General features: G+C 43.6%; 1 protein-coding gene across 4 annotated transcripts; it reads left to right on the forward strand.

The window, feature by feature from the left end:
* The first annotated feature begins 8,300 nt into the window (after positions 1-8,300).
* Positions 8,301-21,079, forward strand: LOC106601339 (transforming growth factor beta receptor type 3). 4 transcript variants are annotated; one of them, XM_045716131.1, is made up of 19 exons: positions 8,302-8,731; positions 8,873-8,921; positions 10,359-10,471; positions 11,260-11,429; positions 11,523-11,660; positions 11,929-12,103; positions 12,212-12,377; positions 12,546-12,690; positions 13,071-13,263; positions 13,466-13,638; positions 14,021-14,176; positions 15,050-15,136; positions 15,288-15,479; positions 16,007-16,561; positions 17,475-17,553; positions 17,676-17,735; positions 18,822-18,923; positions 19,391-19,475; positions 19,689-21,079. In XM_045716131.1, the coding sequence occupies exons 3-18, from the start codon at positions 10,408-10,410 to the stop codon at positions 19,471-19,473; spliced, it is 2,538 nt and encodes an 845-aa protein (XP_045572087.1). In that variant the 5' UTR covers positions 8,302-8,731; positions 8,873-8,921; positions 10,359-10,407; the 3' UTR covers positions 19,474-19,475; positions 19,689-21,079. The 4 variants fall into 4 exon arrangements, 3 of the variants coding, with proteins under 3 accessions (XP_045572086.1, XP_045572087.1, XP_045572085.1); XR_006769401.1 differs by having other exon boundaries at positions 8,301-8,921; positions 19,391-19,532; XM_045716129.1 differs by lacking the exon at positions 8,873-8,921.
* The last annotated feature ends 41 nt before the right edge of the window (positions 21,080-21,120 follow it).

The following is a 21,120-nucleotide window of genomic DNA, read 5'->3' on the forward strand; positions in this document are numbered from 1 at the left end:
AACACGTCTACAGCAGGGCCTTTTCTTTTCCGTGTGTGTGTGTGTGTGTGTGTGTGTGTGTGTGTTCTCTCCAGGTCAGAAACACACTGTGGAATTTGGAGTCTCTCTGCTGTAGATTCACATAAACAATGAATGACTAGGCCTAAGGTCAACGTAATGCAATATAATGAAATGGATGAGAATGAAACAGTCAGCATAGCAGGGCCTCCATAGTGGTGCAGCGGTCTGAGGCACTGCATCGCAGTGCTAGAGGCGTCATTACCGACCCGGGTTCGTTCCCAGGCTGTGTCACAACCGGCCGTGATCGGGAGTCCCATTGGGTGGCGCACAATTGGCCCAGCGTCATCCAGGTTAGGGGAGGGTTTGGCTTTACTTGGCTCATCGCGCTTTAGCGACTCTTTGTGGCGGGCAGGACGCTTGCAGGTTGACCTTGGTCGTCAGTTGAACGGGGTTTCCTCCAACACATTGGTGCGGGCCGGTGTTAAGAAGCACAGTTTGGCGGTTCATGTTTCGGAGGACGCATGACTCGACCTTTGCCCCCCCGAGACAGTTGGGGAGTTGCAGCAATGAGACAAGATCGAAATTGGGGAAAATAAGGGGGTAAAATACAACAAATTAAAAATAAGTCATCATATTATGTCATCACAGAACAATAGTTACAGCAGTGCTCAGTGATCTCAGGGGGCTGGAACTATGTCTGAAACAGAGAGTACCAGCAAGAAAGTAGACAAAGACTGTGACACAGTGGGCCACCACTGCAGGTAGGTGTAGAGATGGTGGCATATGGCATGGACAAAGAAAGAGGAGCGACACTAGCACCCTGAGAACAGAGCTGAGTCTGATACTGTACAGCAGGAGAGGATGTGGTCCCATTGTTAATATTCAATGTGCTAATGACAATACTGTGCCCTGGAGAAGAGGAACAGGAGAATGAAAGACAGGGGGAATAATGTGTCAGATTATCATTTTGATGCAGAAAAGGGAAAAAAAGAGAGACAGGGAACATCATTGTAGATTAAAAAAAGGGAGAAAAGATGTGGAGGGGATGGGGTTAGATGAGGAGAGATGATCGTGTTGATGTGTGTGTGGAGAGATGAACGTGTGGATGTGTGTGTGGAGAGGGGGCACTCAAGCAGTGGGAGTGGGGGGGTCAGGGTGTTCCTGGAACACACTTCTCTCCTCCCTCGTTCTGTCCTTCTTTCCCTCACTCCTTCCTTGCCTCCCATCTTCACTGGAGCCTAGTTTAAAAGGAGACTGCGGTTTCATTTTTTCCTGCACTTTTCTGGTCAAAGCCAATATAAGAAACCATTACCAGGAAGAGATAGGAGTCTCCCATTTTCTCTCTCTCGCTCTCTCTCTCTCTCTGTCTGTCGGACACACTGTAGCAGTCTAGGACACCATCGCCAGTGAAGACCAACATGGCCTTAAGGAACAGACCAACAATAACTGCCTTATTGTCATTGTTAGAACCAATGTGGAAAAATATGAATGTCACCGATCCAGAAAATATGCTAAACGCAATGACAAACAGGTGTAGATAAAGAGCATCAGGTTGCTACACATCAACGTCACCAACGTGGTCTGCTGAAGGCTCTACAGCTCAAATGCCCCTGCTGCATGTTCTTCAGTCTATCAAGTCTGCCAGTCCAATGTACTCTGATCTCTTTACATAAGAAACCAGGACAGATAAGTGGTTGTTGGAGCAATAGTGGGCCTTTAACTAGCAATGGTGCGTAGAGAGACGAGTGCATGCAATTATAGATATCTTCCCTGGCTTGGTCTGCCTCAGAGTCCCACTCACATTAACCATCCTCATACGCTTTGTCTGCATTTCCATTTGGCTCTTTCCTGGTTCTCTGAACATCTTTGCGCTGTGTTCATTAGTGGTAAAGCAAACATTTTAAAATGTGACTGGCAGTACCTCTTGACCGAAACATCAGTCTTCACTCAAAATATTTAGAGCCATTTAATGAACAAATATTAGCTTTTAGTGGAGAATTCTGATTTGGGATTGGACAATCTGGCCTGTATCCAAGGAGGTAATGGTGTTCCATTATATCTGGACTCTGTCAAGACTTGTTAACTCTGTCCACTTTTCAGAAACCACCCACTCACAAAATTACATTTTTAAGTAGAGTTTTGGGCCAATAGCGTCAATCCAAAAGTGCAGAAGTCCACAAAGCGTCAGTCCACAATGTAGAAGTAGACCTACACACTTACACAGTAAATCAAGGAGAGGTGAAATGTAGAATTAAATTGACTCTACTGAAGTTATCTTAACCCTCAACAGAGTGATACGTTCCCTGGAGTTAGTGCTGATAACTGGAGTTAATTGGGACTGTATATTTTGAACTCCTTTAAGAGTAACCAGAGACAGGGAGTTAAAACTACGGAGTATCTACAGATGTGGGAGGGGCGTCATTGTCATATTTCTCAGCATGCTCTGTTGCAGGTAGATTTTTACAAATGGTTTGTTTCAATATGTGTTTTCGCGTGTACATTGATTGTTTTTGATCTAATGCTACTCAATGATATGTAACATGCATTTTCTTAAACTAATCTGAAAGTGTTTGGGTTTATGGCATCCATTACTGAGAAGGCTGTTTCAGATTACATGATGTAGGTAGCCTCTAGCAACAGTACGCTCTGCCTTGCGCTGACATAGATTCTGAATGTAAGTTGTAGGTGATGTAAAATTGCTGGACATCCTCCCTTTTTGCTAGCCACCATAATATGACACATTAGGAAATATGCAAATTAGACTTTACACCCTTACACCTCAAATGGAACCATATAAACCCCAAAATAGTGTTGTTTAACTATATAGGAGTTGAATTAACTCTTGCGATTGATTTGAGAGTAAACATTACTCTAAATAATTAACTCTAGAATACTGAACAACACTGCAGAGATTAAAAATAATTATTTTGAATTAATACTGTACAGAGTGAAACCCAATGAAGCAGAGTTAAATATCAACACTAAATTGAGCTTACACAACTCTGAAAAAATAACTCTATTGCCAGAGTAGGTTTTACATTATTTTCTGGTCAAATCCCTAAACCCTGAGTCTTCTTAGGAAGTGGAGGCACTGTTGCACTCTGCAGCAGACACTTTACTTGGACCTTCCAGTTCAGTACATTGTCCATGTGTGCACCCAGCTACTTGTAGGAACTAAGCTGTGCTATGTTAGCATTGTGGACAACCACAGGCAGGTGGTTGGCAACAGATTTGGGGTCAAACACCATCTCCTCTGTTTTCTTTACATTGAGGATACGATAGTGTTCATCACACCACTTGACAAACCTTTGAATTTCTGACCTGTACACGATAGTATCAGCATCTTTATACATCAGACCAAGGATGGCGGTGTCATCAGAAAACGTGACAATATAGTTATTAGGATTACTGCTAGTGTATTCAATTGTGTACAGTATGAATAAGATGGGTGAACTCCCACAACCCTGCGGGCCCCTGTGCTAATGTCTCTAGCCTCAGAGAGGATACTGTTAACACTAACCTGTTGAGTACAGCTAGTCAGGAATGAGTGGTTCCACCTTATGATACAGGGGTTAACACCTGTCTGCTTTAACTGTCTGAGTAGGACATGTGGCTGTATTGTGTTAAACGCTGAACTGAAATCATGAAATAACAGTGTAGCATAGGCCTTGGGGTTTTCCAGATGCTTAACAATGAGATGCACTATGGTGTTGATTGCATCATCTTGTCTCACAACTTTTCTTATAGGCAAATTGCTAAGGATGTAACACAGGGTTCACATCTGAACGGAGCTCGCACACCATGATCTTTTGCCTTATTTTTACAGGTGTGCTTGAAGACTCTAGTGACAATTATAGGGTTGATTTCCAACCTATGAACACAATAATCAATAACAATGGAGCCAATCACATTATCACACTCAACAGAGAAGTCATGTACATCAAACCTTGTATAAAAAAAACATTTAATTCATTGGCTTTGGTCAGCTCATCTGGTGTGTGCAAGGATTTATTTTGCAGGGTTCATGTTGGTGATTGTTCTCATCGATTCCCACAATTTTTTTTTGTTCTTTGTAAGGAACTATTTGTTCCCACTGATTCCATGTGTTGTTTCCTTGTCTCTCTGAGCATTTGGTTGAGCTCCTTTTGCACCCATTTCAGTTGTTGTTTGTCCTTGATTTTGAATGGTTGCCTCTTGCTTCTTGCCTCTTGCAGTTGTTCCAGTCCTTGACCTCATTTGTGAAGTAGGGTGTGTTGTTTGGGTATGCCTTTTGTCTTTTGGGGTATCAGAGTCAACACAGAAATGTATGTAGTCTGTGACAACCTCTGCTAACTTGTGCATGTCTAACTCATGAAAAATGTCCCAATCTGGACACAGAACATCCCTTAAGTGATTCTATACTGTCCTCATTCCAGACATTCACAGATTTCACTAGGGGTTTACTGTTCTTGAGAGCTGTACAGTAGGTGGGAATGAGCTGGACAGTGTTGTGACCAAGTTAGACAGGGGTGGTTTGGCTCTAGCTGTGTAAAGGAGATTGAGGATGTACTGAGAGCTTCTAGTGAACAGAGAACCTAGCCTACAAGAAAAGGACGGCTATGGAAGGAAAGATGCATTTTCTATTCATAGAAAGGTGGAAATTAAAGAAGGCCTGACTGAGACTGAAAAGTGAGTTGGTTAGGATGAAAACAAGTCAGCAATGGTGATGTTTTCCCTCTGTGGAAAGGGTTCTACATGGATCCTAAAAGGGTTCTACCTGGAACCAAAAAGGGTTCTTCAAAGCGTTCTCCTATCGGGACAGCCGAATAACCTTTTTAGGTTCTACAGTACATAGTGTATGTTCACATAAATTGCAGCCAAGACTGGAATTTTCATTTAATTTCCGTGGCCATACTTCTTTTCATAGATAGATTGCATGTCTGCTCATTTTATTCTCAAGCTACCAGCATAATATTTGATAGACATCGTATACCAACTGGGGTCATTTTGACCCCAAGAAGAAACTATTGGAAAAAGCATCAATCACAGCAAAATATCAACTTATGTTTTATCAAAACATCATAAAACATTTGATACATGTTATCTGAAATAAAATATGACCAGAATAGACTGTTATTTTAGCAAAATTACAGTTAATCAGCATATTCTGTCAAACATATATATGCATTTTTCCTTTATAAAATGTGCAGCTTTTTCCACATTAGTACAATCCACATTAGTACTAAAAAGCTAATTTACCGTAATTTAATTATAGTATCATTTAGTTTTCAGAATTTTCCACAATAGTACAATCCACATTAGTACTAAAAAGCTAATTTACCGTAATTTAATTATAGTATCATTTAGTTTTCAGAATTTTTAAGTAAATATTAATTGTGTCATATTCATGTGGTAAAAATTATCATACTTTAAAGGGGCAGTAAAGCAACATTTTAAATTCATTTTATTGACAAAAAAGGATTCAATTCACTTCAAAAAGTGATTCTGAGAGACAATGACCAAAACTATAGCAAAAAGCATGCCCACATCTAAGTCACTACAAACCAAAGTATATAGCACCAAACATATACTTCCAAGTTGCACATATAGAATATTGGAGGATATTATAGGAATTCTGGTATTTATATCGTATTTTCAGTAGAATAAGTATTTTTTTGGAGAATACACACCAATACAACACTATGTGTACATTTAGAGGGTAGCTGGTTTCTGTATTATAGTTTTACCAAGTATTCATAGCATTGACATACTTTTATCAGCTGTTTTAACAACAACTAAGCATGTATGTGGTCTTACCTAGTTATAACCATTTATAACCATAGGCCCTAAAATAACTACATTTCGGGGGATATACACACCAATACAGCTCTCTATGTAGATTCAGAGCCTATCTGAGTTCTGTATTTCAGTTCTATCAAGTATTGATACCATTGCCAGACCTTGTATACCTTTGGCAAATGTTATATATAAAAAATAAGGTCATTTTGGTTTTGAACACGGTCATATGATGCATGGTATAGAAAAGTTACATCTTAGGAGAGTACATGCGGAGCTCTGCAGATGATCTGTCTATCTAGTCAAAATCCCTGACACAGGTCCCCCTCCACCCTCTGGTGGTATGGTTAACAGGTCCCCCTCCACTCTCTGGTGGTATGGTTAACAGGTCCCCCTCCACTCTCTGGTGGTATGATTAACAGGTCCCCCTCCACTCTCTGGTGGTATGGTTAACAGGTCCCCCTCCACTCTCTGGTGGTATGGTTAACAGGTCCCCCTCCACTCTCTGGTGGTATGGTTAACAGGTCCCCCTCCACTCTCTGGTGGTATGGTTAACAGGTCCCCCTCCACTCTCTGGTGGTATGGTTAACAGGTCCCCCTCCACTCTCTGGTGGTATGGTTAACAGGTCCCCCTCCACTCTCTGGTGGTATGGTTAACAGGTCCCTCTCCACTCTCTGGTGGTATGGTTAACAGGTCCCCCTCCACTCTCTGGTGGTATGGTTAACAGGTCCCCCTCCACTCTCTGGTGGTATGGTTAACAGGTCCCCCTCCACTCTCTGGTGGTATGGTTAACAGGTCCCCCTCCACCCTCTGGTGGTATGGTTAACAGGTCCCCCTCCACTCTCTGGTGGTATGGTTAACAGGTCCCCCTCCACTCTCTGGTGGTATGGTTAACAGGTCCCCCTCCACTCTCTGGTGGTATGGTTAACTTGTTATTATGTCTCCAGAGAAACCTAGATTCAAATAAAGGTATTTATCCAATTACTATAGGCAGAAGTATATGTTTTTGGCTGAGGTCAAAATTATCCCAAATTACTTACATTTTTAAATAGTCCATATTGATACAGAAACACTAAACAATTATTTAGATTTATTAAGAACAAGTTGATTGACAAAGTCATAAAATATTTGAGGAATTTAATAAACAAACTTTGGGCCGTAATAACAAAAATATGCCCCTGGGGTCAAAATGGCCCCAGTTTGTAGCTTAAGATTTAAAATACTGGTCTATTCTCAGACTGATCTGGAGAGAGTAGAGTACAACTTGACCAAAGAAAACGAACATTAGAAATTGTCGTCCACAAAACAAACATACTAATTTCCCCATGATACATTTACATTTAGATTGAATATGAAATACTGTACTGGACAGCCTGGAAACATTGTTATTTATTTCAGATAAAAAATGTGTATCTGGGATATAAATCAACCAGAAAACATATCAGTGATAACATATCCAACAACAATTTCATGGCATGAAATAAGAGTTTCCCTGCGAAACAGAATTGAGCAAAGAGGACTTAAAAATGCATGTTAAACACAATCATTACATTATACATATTGAGTACTTTTTGAATTCTTTCTGAACTTTCTCAATTTGGATAGAAATCTGTGTAATTTCACCCACACTTCAGAGAAAATATATGTTAGCCTACACAGTAAAAAAATGAAAAAACCCCAGAAGGACATGAAATTTAACTAATGTGTGAACTTTGATTCACTCAACAATCTTTACTCACAGTGATATGAATGTATAAAAACTTGTTGAGTGGAATTACTAATTCATGTGTGCCCTTGAAAGGCAACACTGTATGTTGGTTCAGCTATATGCCCAAATGTTGAGCAAACACACAATGCTATTGCAGCCTTACAGTTGTATGGTGAATCAACAAACTCTGCTCAAAGTGAGCTGAATTTGAACAAGCTTGTTGAGTAAAATTACAAATGTATGTTTTCTCAAAACTACTCAAAACCATTTCCCAGCATGCTCTATCGCAGGTTGATTTTAAATATTGTTTGTTTCAATACCTGTGTTTTTGCATTGATTGGTTCATTAATCTTATCCTACACAAACATAAATAACATACATTTTTCTAATCTAATCCAAGCTGTTAGTAGTCTTAATAATTCATCTTCCATACGCCTACCCTGGCCATCATTCTCAATGCAGTTTGCAGGTAAATAAATGTTCCAATTGTTGGATATCCTCACTCTGGCTGGATTCTAAAAGGGATTAAACAAAACTTTGCAAGCCAGAATGTGACTTGCAGGCTTAATACAGCCTATAAACCAGGAGTTTCAGACCACTGTGCTAGGGTGTAACTAGGCCCTCAAAGAAAATCCTTATGATATATGTAATGTATTGTCATAAAGCGTTTCATTTTACACTGGGAAATATGCAAACAATTCTATGTTGAATCAACTGGAATGCTATTTTGTTGCGCAAACTCACAATCCTGTTGCAGCTGAAAGCCTTAAAATTGTACAATGAATACAAATAATTACAGTGTGCTTTATGGTCAAATTATTTTTCTCCATCTCTCATTTATCTCTCTTTCCTTTCCCTCCTCCTCTGCATTTCTCTCACTTTGCCTCTCCAACTTCTCAAGTCCAGCCTTCCGTTCCTATTTATTTACCCTCCCACCAGCCCTCCTCTTCCCCTTTACGCTTCGTCCTCTGTCACTCTCTTCTTCCTGTTGCCTTCTACGTTTCTGTGCGTTTTTAGAACCTATTCTCTTTTCTCTCTCCCGTCTATCGCCCCATTCCTTGCTCCTCCCCTGTCTTTTATACTATTTCGCGGCAATCTCTTTAAATTCCGTATCCCACCTCTAAAAACAATAAACTGTCTTAACTCTTGATTTCTTTGGCTTATCGGAAAGTATGATGTCAAGGCAATACCCCATCTGAAATGCCATCCAGTGCGTCTCTGGACGCCTGAAGCAGCACATAGATTTGGTAAAGGCAATTTTCTGTTATTTTCTCTAGTATTGAAAGAGGGGACAGAGGGTGTGTAGCCCACTGTGATATACGCCAATACAGTCCTGTGGTCACTGGTCTTAACCAATGATTGAATGGTTTTAACCTGATAATAAATAGTTGATCTCCAGTCTGCTTTCAACGTCCAGCTCCACGGGAACTGTCACCGGTGAGTTACGACTTTATTATAGCCTGTATTCAGAAGTCAGGAGAGATCTTCGAAGTGCTGTGAGTTGTGGTCCGTTTAAATTGAATCATTGTAGGTTTATTGACTATTTTATTCTTTTTTTTATTATTATTATTTCTAGTGAATTCTGACTGGGCTAATGCATTTTCTCTTCGAATGACGTTCTAAATATTTGTCATGAATTAGCCAAGGGATTCAGCAACATGAGACAAATAATATAAAAACTGTTTTGAATGACACTGTTAGAGAAAAATATATAGTTTATTCGTCTGCAACATCATAGTACCCATAAAGGCCAATCAATTGTTCAATTATTGTTTCCGGCCCCATTAGCCGTTATTTTGCAGTTCGTGGTGAGTTCTTTCTGGGAAAGTTTGAGTAGAAGAGATATGCGTTTTTCGCGCCAGTTAATGACATGTCATTATTCAATGAGTCGGTGTTTGTTGTCTGAACGTCCTCTGATCCTTATTTTTTGTATTTATTTAACTTGGCAAGTCAGTTAAGAACAAATTCTTAATTACAATGACGGCCTACCCTAGCCAAATCATAACCCAGACGACGCTGGGCCAATTGTGCGTCTCCCTATGGGACTCCCAATCACAGCCAGTTGTGATACAGCCTGCAATCGAACCAGGGTCTGTAGTGACGCCTCTAGCAATGAGATGCAGTGCCTTAGACCACTGCGCCATTCGGGAGCCCACCCAAGGACAATAAACTGGTCTTCTGGTTCCGAACAATGACCTCCAATTCTGTCTCACAGCATTATATGATGTGTGTCACTATCAGAAGCAGAATAAAGATATGCACATGACAATTATGAGATAAGTGGGTATATGACCTTTGATCATATTGCATTGTGTACTCAACAAGGCTAAGGAAAGATGTACAGACCTATTTGTATTCTATATAAACAAACAATGGAGTAAAAATATGTTTAATACTATCGTGTCAATCTCACTGAATGTTAGACCTGATTGCATGGTATACAAAGCTCCTATCAATTTGAGAGTGCTTACTTTTCCTCAGCCCCCTCCCTCATCTTATCAGTCAGGAGTTTTGAAATCACAGATTTGCCTTTAAAGCATGTTATTGACAAATGTTTGAGAGTTGCAATTGGCAGAACACAGAGAAGAAACATTTCACCAAGAGTGTGATACTGTCCAGAATGGGAGAAGAATGAGGAAGTTCTGATAATGCAGTGATAATGAGAATCTAGTGGGACAGATGACGTTGTTATGTTGTTTGTTCCCTCTGTAAACTCTGTCCTTGCTCTAGTGTTTGTTCCTCCTCTATTTGGATACATATTATCCATCCGTTCTCTCAGCCTGTCCAATATAACATTATGGACACAGAGAACTTGGTCTCTTGTTAAAGACTCCGTCTAGACCACTGCATTAATCACTCTCTTTTCCCCCTCAGGATGTCGCATGAGGGACTCTCCCATTGAATTCACTCCTGGAGAATAGTCATGATGGTGTCAGCGACAGGGTGGATTCTCTTCTGCCTCTTGCTACTGGGGGAGAGAACAGCACGTAAGGGAAACAAGACATTTACATTGACATTTTAGGGGGGGGGTTCATGAAAGGCCATTTTTATTTCTAATTTTTTTAAATGGGGGGGGTGCTGTGGGATTCTTTAAGATATTCTTTGAAGAGGTAGCAGACAGTTATAGAGGTACTGTTAATTCTACGGGATGTTTCCATACTGAATAGTACAACTTTACTACTTTCTCTCAAAAGTACCTCCCAGAGTGACTCTGCCTTCAAAGAGCTATGTATCAAATGTCAGATTTTGGTTTAGCAAAGTGAAAGTGGAATATTCAGAGGCGTAAAAATAAAACTTTGAAAGTTCAGTCAGGGGGCACTCCCCAGTTAGCTCTGTTCAGTCCGAGAACAACAAGCTGTCTTTTAGTAATAGTGGGCCAACAGCCACTGACTGGAAGAAGAGAGCAAGAACCAGAGACAGACTGAGACGTAGACAGAGAGGCTGAGTGAGAGGGCTTGTCTGAGACCAGAGCAGTCGAGTGGAGCACTAGTGTGTTTATGTGGTGGATTGACAGAGACGTGTTGCTCCTGTTTGTCAGTGAGAGCAGAGAGTCTGCTGCTGACCCCTTCCATCCTGCCTATTACCAAACCTCATACCAAGTTCAGATGGTCTCACTGTGATGTCTTTTTCAGGGACATCAAGTGTTTTCTTTTTCATTTTATCTCTCCCACCAGAGACCCAATCTATATTAGTTTGTCCTCAATGTTCCCTGTAAACAGAGTATACAGCCGTAGCTCCATTTGACTGACCTCTGGTTGTCTTTACAACTGTGCAGTTGACTGTGGGGAACTGCAGTGCTCTCTGTCTCCAGCGGGGGAGCATCACCCTGTGCAGGGGCTGTTGGAGCGCTTTGAGGCCGGCCCGGGCTGTGCAGCCAGAGAGAGCGGGGAGAAAGAGACCCATGTGATCGCTGTGGGGAGAGGGACACGCAGCCCTGACAAACAGGTGCTCCCTCTCTGTTCCTCACAGTAGGACACACCCACACCCACTCCCAATACGCTGTTCCTCCCTGCCCTGACCCCCTCTCCTCCCTTCTAGGTGACTGTGCTCCTGAGACCCCTGTCTCTGACTCATCCCCCCCGTCAAACCCTCATCCTGGTACTGAGCTCCAAGCAACCAGTGCGCTGGTGGCTGGAGGCTGAGAGACTACCCCCGGATCTGCCTGTGCTGGTGCAGGTCAGTCTGTGATGACATGCTCGTGTGGTGTGTGTGTACCTCTTTTAGTCATTCATCTGTCATTCACCCCCCAAAAAAACTGTTTTGATGAGAGTATTTGCTTCCTCCCGTGAGGAACGGATAAAAGTACTGACCCCTCCCGTGTGTTTGTGTGTATGTCTGTGCAAGTGTGTTGTTTTAGAAACATAGGCCCCCACAAATGAATGTTTCTATTACTATGTGTTGTCATGTGTCTCTCTGTAACCACAGTACCCCCCCTTTGCCCCAGGTCTCTCCTAACTCTACAGTGCAGCCCTACAGTCTGGCTGTGCAGGTGCAGCCTGTGCCCTCTCTGCCTTTCCGTCCGCAGGCTTTGCTGCGCTGGGCAATGTATCGCCATGGCTCCCTGTCCTCCCTCACACACACAGCCAGTGCCAACCGCGTCTACGTCCGCGTGGGCGAGGGTGAGCCAGCCCCCCACACACACACACACACACACATACAACTAATACACGACCCTGGTCTTTCTGACCTCTCTCCCTCTACAACCAAGTCTCCCCTCTGCCCTCCAGATACCACCATGCCCCGCGTGTGCCAGCTGCAGTCTCTGTTCCTGTCACACAACTACCTGACCTCTGACCTGCAGCCACAGGAAGTACAGGGCTGTGCTCCAGTTGGCGGAGGCGACCCAGAAGTACATGTCATCAAGCTCCATTCAGCAGGGTCAGGGCTTTGTGGGTAAGTTTAGGACGTCTCCAGCATTTGAAGAAAATCATGTGGAGTATATCAATCTCTGAAGCTGTTCAAGTAATATAATGTTGAGCTATTGAGTTATCCCTTAATCATTTTATAAGCAGTTTCTCCCTGTCTATGCTATTCAGTGACCTGTCTCTTCCTCTATCCCAGCTCTCTGCAGGTGGAGGTGACTATTTCTCTGGTGCCCCCAGTGGCCAATGCTGGGTGGCACAAGTTGGTGCTGATCCTCACTAGTGCCGTTCCAGTCAACTGGGCTCTCACAGTCCCAGGGCTCCGGGGACACATCTCTGTCTATGTGAGGACCCTATCCAGTAAAACTTGACACATTATGGTATTTCTCTTATTATGTGGGCTAGAATGGGTCCTTCACCTGTTCTGGAGTTTGGTATACAAGTCATAAAAGTGTTATAAGTAAAAAATAATGATGAAATGGACAAAATAGCTAAATAAATGAAAGGAGCAATACAATCATTGAGTGAAGGCCAAGCTAAACGTGATTTCAAAACCTCAAAGTGAGTTCAAAATATCAATGGACATATCTCTCAGGTTATCTTGTTGTTAAATAAACACATTCAACTTGGCTTTGACAGGGCTTGCCAGGTTATCTTGTAATACAAACATCCCATTTATGCATTTTCTGACCATTTTTCTATCTCCCTTGTTCTTTCCTCTCAGTCCTCCAACAGCGTGTCCCCACTCTACCCTCCAGAGCCTGGCCTGACACTGACTAGCATGCTCACCTCTGACCTCTCTACCACCCATGACCTTTTGAGCTGGGCCAATCAGAGTGGCTTTCCCAAAGTGGCCTCATACACAGAGGCTGACCTGGCCAATCACTTTGTGATCAGACTGGCTGGGGGAGGGACAGGTCAGGACCTGTGTGTGTCTCTTGTGTCCCTCATTGTGTGAGTGAACTGGATGGTTTATTTTGTGTTTCCTAACAGTGTGTTTGTGTTGGTGTTTCTCCTGATTAATTATGTTGTCTCCCTATATTGAAGGTCATGTTATCCCTAAAAAGGTGCTGTTCTGTGTGTTAGCACACCTCTCTCTCTTTCTCTCCCTTCCCACAGAAGGTGGCCCCCCTGTGCGTATGCTGGATGGCAGGCCCCCTTGGGTCCAGGAGCGCAGGCTGAGACAGTGGCTGAGTGAGGGAGGTGGAAGGACCAGTGGGGGCTGGGAGGCCGTCAGTGTGCAGTGTCAGGACGGACGACTCAACGTGGCCGTGGACAGACACATTCTGCAGGTCACTTTCACTATGTGGTTGTACTGGTAATTTAGCGTGTTAGCGAGGTTATGGTTGTACTGGTAGTTTAGCGTGTTAGGTGTTAGCGGGGTTATGGTTGTACTGGTAGTTTAGTGTGTTAGCGAGGTTATGGTTGAACTGGTAGTTTAGCGTGTTAGCGAGGTTATGGTTGTACTGGTAGTTTAGCGTGTTAGCGAGGTTATGGTTGTACTGGTAGTTTAGCGTGTTAGCGAGGTTATGGTTGTACTGGTAGTTTAGTGTGTTAGCCTGTTAGCGAGGTTATGGCATACAAATACCAATATACTGCATGTAGACCTACAGTGTATTGTAGGTTCTTATGATGGTACTTAGTGTAGCTTTTGTGATGCTCTCTTTCACACAGACCCTGTCTCTCCCGGTGTCAGAGGTGACACTGCGGGATCCTCAGTGCCTGGCCCAGTCCAACAGCAGCCATTTCTTGTTGGCATTCCCGGTCATTTCCTGTGGGACTGAAGGGCTGCTGCAGGGAGAGCCCAGAGGGGTACAGTACAAAAACGCGGTAAGACAGAGAGGTGGTTTTAAGGGGTAAAATATCTGCAGAGAACATTTTAACATGTTTTGTGAAATGTTTCTGCAATGTTTGTCTCACCATGTTTTGCAATGTTTTTGTCTCACCAAAATGGAGTCCAAAATGGTAATTGAACCATGCGTGCAGTCGTTTACAAGTGATTCTGTGCTAAACAAGGTCAGCAGAAAGAGAAAGAGCTGTGTAATTGGGACGTCCGGCAGCCTCATCAGAGAGGCAGATCTGATGGGGAGATAGAGCAGGGATGGGCTTCTCTTTAGGTGGGGAGGGGGAGATGGAGGTCACTATGGAGCCCCACACTGTGTGTGTGTGTCTCTGTGTCTGTATCTGTGTGTGAGATTGAGAGAGATGGCGAGAGATGCACCGTAGAAAGGCAGAGGACGAGAGTAGAAGAGCAGTGCTGTAATTGTGTTGTTGTTTGTTAGTGTGATCTGAAGGGCCCCTGAGGTTGTGTAAGTAGTCTGTCTTATCTCCCCCAGGCGCCACATGGGTGACCTAGTGTCCGGAACACTGCTGATCAACCTGAGTGTAGCTAGGCCTGGGGACGGGAGTGTGGGAGCAGGGGGCTGGAGGGAGGGAGGGAGGGAAGTGGGAGTGATGGAGGTCTGGGAGGAAAGGGAGCGGGAGGGAGGGAGGGAGGGAGGGTAGTGGGAGTGATGGAGGTCTGGGAGGAAAGGGAGCAGGAGAGGAGGGAGGCAGTGAGACAGACATGTAGCATGTGAATGAACTACGATCTGCTAATATATCTACTGACCTCTCACTGACCTCTCACTGACCTATCTGCTCTAGTGTTTCAACTCTTACAGTACATGACTTGCCATGTTTTGTGTCTATCCATCCTCTCAGGTTTTGCTATGGAGAAACAAGCCTCTGGTTGCCGTGGGCAATGAGACAGACGAGGAGCCCACAGAGTGGACTCCACTGGTCATACATGTGAGATGATACAGGTTGTGTGTTTGTGTGTGTGTGGTCCATTTTCACCACATATTAGTGTGTGTTTGTTGTGTGTGTGAGACAGAGACATGTATATCTATGCTTGTCCTTATCATTCCATACATCTCCCTCTTTTCCATTGTCCTCTTAGTTCAGCTGTTTTGCTGCAGTCCCCAGTGTCCCAAGCCTTCCTGTGGAGCAGCCCACTCTGCAGGGGCCGGAGCCCCTCCCAAGGGCCAGGGCCGGCCCACTGGTCTCACTGCAGCTGTTTGTTACAGAGGGCTATGAGCAGAGGCAGACCGGTCCTTGTACCATCACCGCTGACAACCGTGTCTATGTGGAGGTCAGTTTGCCTAGCTATGTGTGTGTGTTTAATTCTGTCTGTCTGTCTGTCTGTCTGTCTGTCTGTCTGTCTGTCTGTCTGTCTGTCTGTCTGTCTGTCTGTCTGTCTGTCTGTCTGTCTGTCTGTCTGTCTGTCTGTCTGTCTGTCTGTCTGTCTGTCTGTCTGTCTGTCTGTCTGTCTGTCTGTCTGTCTGTCTGTCTGTCTGTCTAGCTGCTGATGTAGCTCCTGCTGCAAGTGCTACTTGTGTTTCTCCCTCTGCTAGTCTTCTACAGTATCAGCTGCCTCAAGCCCAGAGAAGACTTCCTCCAGAAGGCTATTATAATCACATCTAGATATGTCACAATAAGTCCTTTCTATAAGAACTCTGTAGCCCTGCTATTACAGCACTAGAGCTTGTAACAGCAGGTTGTAACAGAGTACTACAAATTACAGTACTAGTGTAATTACAATACTTAAATATCAACTCAGTAATAAGACCATGGTAAAGTAATGTGTTACCCATATTTTCTCTGACTGTTTTTGCCAAGCTTTCCGCCAAGGGAGCTCTTGGTGGGGGTGTGGAGGTGCGGTCCTGCATGGTGTCTCCCCTATCAGACCCCCGTGTGTCCCCTGGCTGGTCAGTCATTAGAGACAGCTGCTCCACTGACTCCTCACTGACACTCAGCAACATGACACATGGCCAAGAGGATGAGGAGGAAGAGGAGGATGAGGAGGAATTTTATGAAGAGGAAGAGGAGGTACCTACAGTCCTATCATTCAGGCATCCAGGAAGGGCTTGGAGGAACAAAGCAGGATTGAGAAAAAGAGAACACGGTGGGAAGAGGGGACGAGGAGGACGAGCCAAAAGGAAGGAGAGCGATGGAGGAATGGGAGGAGAGGAGGACCAGATACACAGGCTGAGGTTCAGTTTTGTCCTTCGGCCCATCTACAACAACTCTGTCCAGTTCCTGCACTGTCGCATCCGTCTGTGTGGCCCTGAGTCAGTGACCCAGGGGCCTCCAACGGCCATAATACAGAGTGGCTGTCTGAATCCCTGGGGCCTCCGTATCCCTGCCCTCGTATCTAGACTACCCAACCAACAGGTGCAGTACATGTTCTATATTCAGAATGGCTAGTAGTATTAATGACTAATAGTAATGACTTACCCTCAGTGGCGGTTCCAGCTTGTATGGCTCCCTTCAGCACCCCCCACCCCCAGCAACAACAAAAAAGAACCATTCTGCACTGGCATTTTTATTCAGACATTTGGAATAACACATCACAAATAAATAATCCTAACATTTAAAACTATATAAGTATAAAAAATGTATACAAAAATAAGACTAATATCAAAATGAAGTAACAAAGACAAATGGAAACAAATTTGTGTTGATTTGGCACCAGTGCATCAATACATTACCCATCCCCCAACACTGTCAACAAAGAGTCAAGTCTAAACCAATTCACCTTGGTGGTGTGCAGACTGGTTTTATATTATTCTTAATGATTTTGCACAAACCAGAAAAATGTCTGTGAAACTATATATTCACAGTATTATGAATTAATTGTGATTTATTTAGTAGCATTTCGTAGTGTGACTGATTTTAATAATTGCGTTAGTACTGTACAAAGTTAGAGGTGCACTATTTGATAGATTCCCCCGCTCCCCCTACCTCGGGCTTCCAGTGGGGAGACCTGAGATCAACATACCCCCCTCCACATCTCGAACTTCTGAGTGGGAGACCTTCCCAGGCAGTAGCCTGCCTAGCTCACAGACTAGAATCAGGGCGCCCACACCGACAAGGTTAATTGACCCACAGTCTCACACGGTGACATGATATTATTGACGTGACGTGCAAATGAGCGATAGAAAACCGATCGTGCAAATGTCACCATTTCGATTTTTTTTGCGCGGGCACCCCGTGCCGCTCACGGCAAGATGCCGCCCTGGGCGGATGCCAATGTCGCCTATACCTAAATCCGCCACTGCTTATATTCCTCTCTTCTCTCTGTCAGTGTGAGTACAGAAACTTCTCCAGACCCATGCTGGTCTATCAGCCTGTTGGTGTGGCCAGACAGCTGGCGCCACCTGCTGGTGAGTAGTAGATGGTCATTGGTGGTGTGGTCCACCTCATTACATGGGCCTGAAGTAATTCACTTTCACTCTGTAAAAGGGTGTTTCTCTCTTCTTATCCAACTCTCTTTTTCTCTCTCTAGGTCAGAGAGGTCAAATGCCCAGTGTGTCTCAGCTACCCAAGCCTATCCCAGCCCACAGCAGTAAGTAACTTTAACCCTAGCCTCAACCCTAACCCTAGCGGTTCAACCCTAACCCTAGCCTCAACCCTAACCCTAGCGGTTCATTCCTAACCCTAGCGGTTCAACCCTAACCCTAGCCTCAACCCTAACCCTAGCGGTTCAACCCTAACCCTAGCGGTTCAATCTAACCCTAGCCTCAACCCTAACCCTAGCCTCAACCCTAACCCTAGCGGTTCAATCTAACCCTAGCCTCAACCCTAACCCTAGCGGTTCAACCCTAACCCTAGCGGTTCAATCTAACCCTAGCCTCAACCCTAACCCTAGCGGTTCAATCTAACCCTAGCCTCAACCCTAACCCTAGCGGTTCAATCTAACCCTAGCCTCAACCCTAACCCTAGCGGTTCAACCCTAACCCTAGCCTCAGTCCTAACCCTAGCGGTTCAATCTAACCCTAGCCTCAACCCTAACCCTAGCGGTTCAATCTAACCCTAGCCTCAACCCTAACCCTAGCCTCAACTCTAACCCTAGCGGTTCAATCTAACCCTAGCCTCAACCCTAACCCTAGCGGTTCAACCCTAACCCTAGCGGTTCAATCTAACCCTAGCCTCAACCCTAACCCTAGCGGTTCAACCCTAACACTAGCCTCAACCCTAACCCTAGCGGTTCATTCCAAGCCCTAGCGGTTCAACTCTAACCCTAGCCTCAACCCTAACCCTAGCCTCAACCCTAACCCTAGCCTCAACTCTAACCCTAGCCTCAACCCTAACCCTAGCGGTTCAACCCTAACCCTAGCGGTTCAACCCTAACCCTAGCGGTTCAACCCTAACCCTAGCCGTTCAACCCTAACCCTAGCCTCATTCCTAACCCTAGCCTCAACCCTAACCCTAGCGGTTCAACCCTAACCCTAGCAGTTCAACCCTAACCCTAGCGGTTCAACCCTAACCCTAGCGGTTCAACCCTAACCCTAGCTTCATGTCCACACCCGGTTCAACCCTAACCATAATATCAACTCCTGGATGTTCCTACACGTGTGTAATATCACAACAGTGATAGTAACTGGGATTTGGCTTAACTACTACTTTTCCCTCCCATGTTTTTGTCACCCAGGCTCTGGGGTAGACACAGGCTCAGTGTTGGGGATTGTGTTTGTTGCTTTCCTTCTGGGCATCAGCCTGATGGGGGCGCTGTGGTACATCTACTCTCACACAGGTAACCACACAGGACAGTTCCTAAAGTCTATCCTGGACCAAAGGCCAAAATACTGAGCTATACCACCATATTCACAAATGAACAGAGAACATTCTATACCTGCTGCTACTGTTTATTATCTGTCACTTTATTTCTAGTTATATGTACATATCTACCTCAATTACCTCGTAACCCTGCACATCGACTCGGTACTGGTTCCCCTTATATAAAGCCAAGTTATCGTTACTCATTTTATTATTTCTCTATTTTCTTTCTCTCTGCATTGTTGGGAAGGGCCCGTAAGTAAGCATTTCACTGTTAGTCTACACCTGTTGTTTTTTCGAAGCATGTGACGAATAACATTTGATTTTATTTAACCTAGTGTAAGAGAAGATACTATGACAACTTTCTTACTATTTGAGAGAAATACTGGGTTTATTCACCATGTATAAATGTTAGTGACACACTTGACATGTGATTGGTTGCAGGGGCTCCTCCACCAACCAGAAGAGGGGGCCTGATCGAGAATACTAACCCTGCCTTATTAGACTCTTCCAACAGCTCTGTGTAGAGGTGAGATGGAACGTGATAAGAGTGGAACAACACACACAGCAGCTGGGAGACCACAAAGTAAAGAGAATGTCAAATTTAGACTAGTATTCTATAGACTTATCATGGTGTCACTAGCGCCCTTTGTGAATTAGTCAAGCACCTGCAGATTGCAATAGTGATATCTCGTATCATGTGTAAGAAATACAATATTATCATTCTCTATCTCATTTTCAGTGTTTCCTCTGGTAAATCTGAGACGGAGGGTAAAGTGGGACAGAAGATGAAACACCTGGTGTGTGTCTGTGAGTGTGTCAGACCTGGGTTGAAATACATGCGTATTTAAGTATTTGTTATTTAAATACTTATTTTCTGTGTATTTTTGTATTTTCAAATAATCAGCTATTTTTACTTGAAGTATTTAAAAATAACTTCCTATAAATAGCAGAAATTATTTTCAAATACATTATTTCAAAAACCCAAGGACCAAACAGACCTGGGTTCAAATGCATGCAGTATTTTAATATTTGTATTTGAAAATAGTTGAGCATTTCCAAATTCATTCCAATATTTAAGTACTGAAAAATATACAGATACTTACTTCGAAATGTCTTTGAAAGTAATTGAAATACCCTAAATAGTTTTTGAACCCATGTCTGGTGTGTGTAAATACATATACACTGAGTATACAAAACATTGAGAAAACCTGCTCTTTCCATGACATAGACTGACCAGGTGAATCCAAGTGAAAGTTATGATCCCTTATTGATGTCCCTTGTTAAATCCACTTCAATCAGTGTAGATGAAGAGGAGGAGACAGGTTAAAGAAGGATTTTTAAGCATTGAGACAATTGAGACATGGATTGTGTATGTGTGAAATTCAGAGAGTGAATGGGCAAGACTAAATATTTAAGTGCCTTTGAATGGGGAATGGTAGTAGGTGCCAGGGACACCAGTTTGTGTCAAGAATTGCAACGCTGCTGAGTTTTTCACCCCCTGCAGTTTCCCGTGTGTATCAAGAATGGTCCACTACCTAAAGGACACAACTGTGGGAAGCATTGGAGTCAACATGGGCTAGCATCCCTGTAGAACGCTTTCGATACCTTGTACAGTCCATGCCCCAACTAATTAAGGCTGTTCTGGGGGCAAAAGGGGGGGGGGGGTGCAACTCAATATTAGGAATGTGTCCTTAATGTTTTGTATACTTGGTGTACACATGCTTGTAGCAATGAGATGTGTAAAGGTCTGAAAGACTGAGACTACATGAATGTCTACACGTACATGGCCTCAGCAACTCCTCAAAGTGTTGGAAGAAATACTATTCAGTGCATCTGATCCATTACACTGTATCTACAATGTCATAACCTGGGCTCATAGAATGGAATGGTGTGATTACTGGCTATAGGACGAGCATCAATCTGAACCTAGTCTAATGTTAAAACAGAAATAAGCACTACAGAGTTTAAAGAGGAGGAACACATGAAGTCAAATATATGTCATGAGTAGAATATGTGTGAGGGGAATTGTCATTATCCAGATCCTTATTGTATATATCTATGTTGTAACTGTGACCCTTTGTTTGATATTATCTGTGCTGTTGCTATTTAAATTAAATATCTGTGACTGAGTTTTTGTGTTTTATCTTCAAATAAAGTGCGGGTGAGAACAA

This window comes from Salmo salar, chromosome ssa03, assembly GCF_905237065.1.
Source record: "Salmo salar chromosome ssa03, Ssal_v3.1, whole genome shotgun sequence".
Classification (NCBI taxonomy): Eukaryota; Metazoa; Chordata; class Actinopteri; order Salmoniformes; family Salmonidae; genus Salmo; species Salmo salar.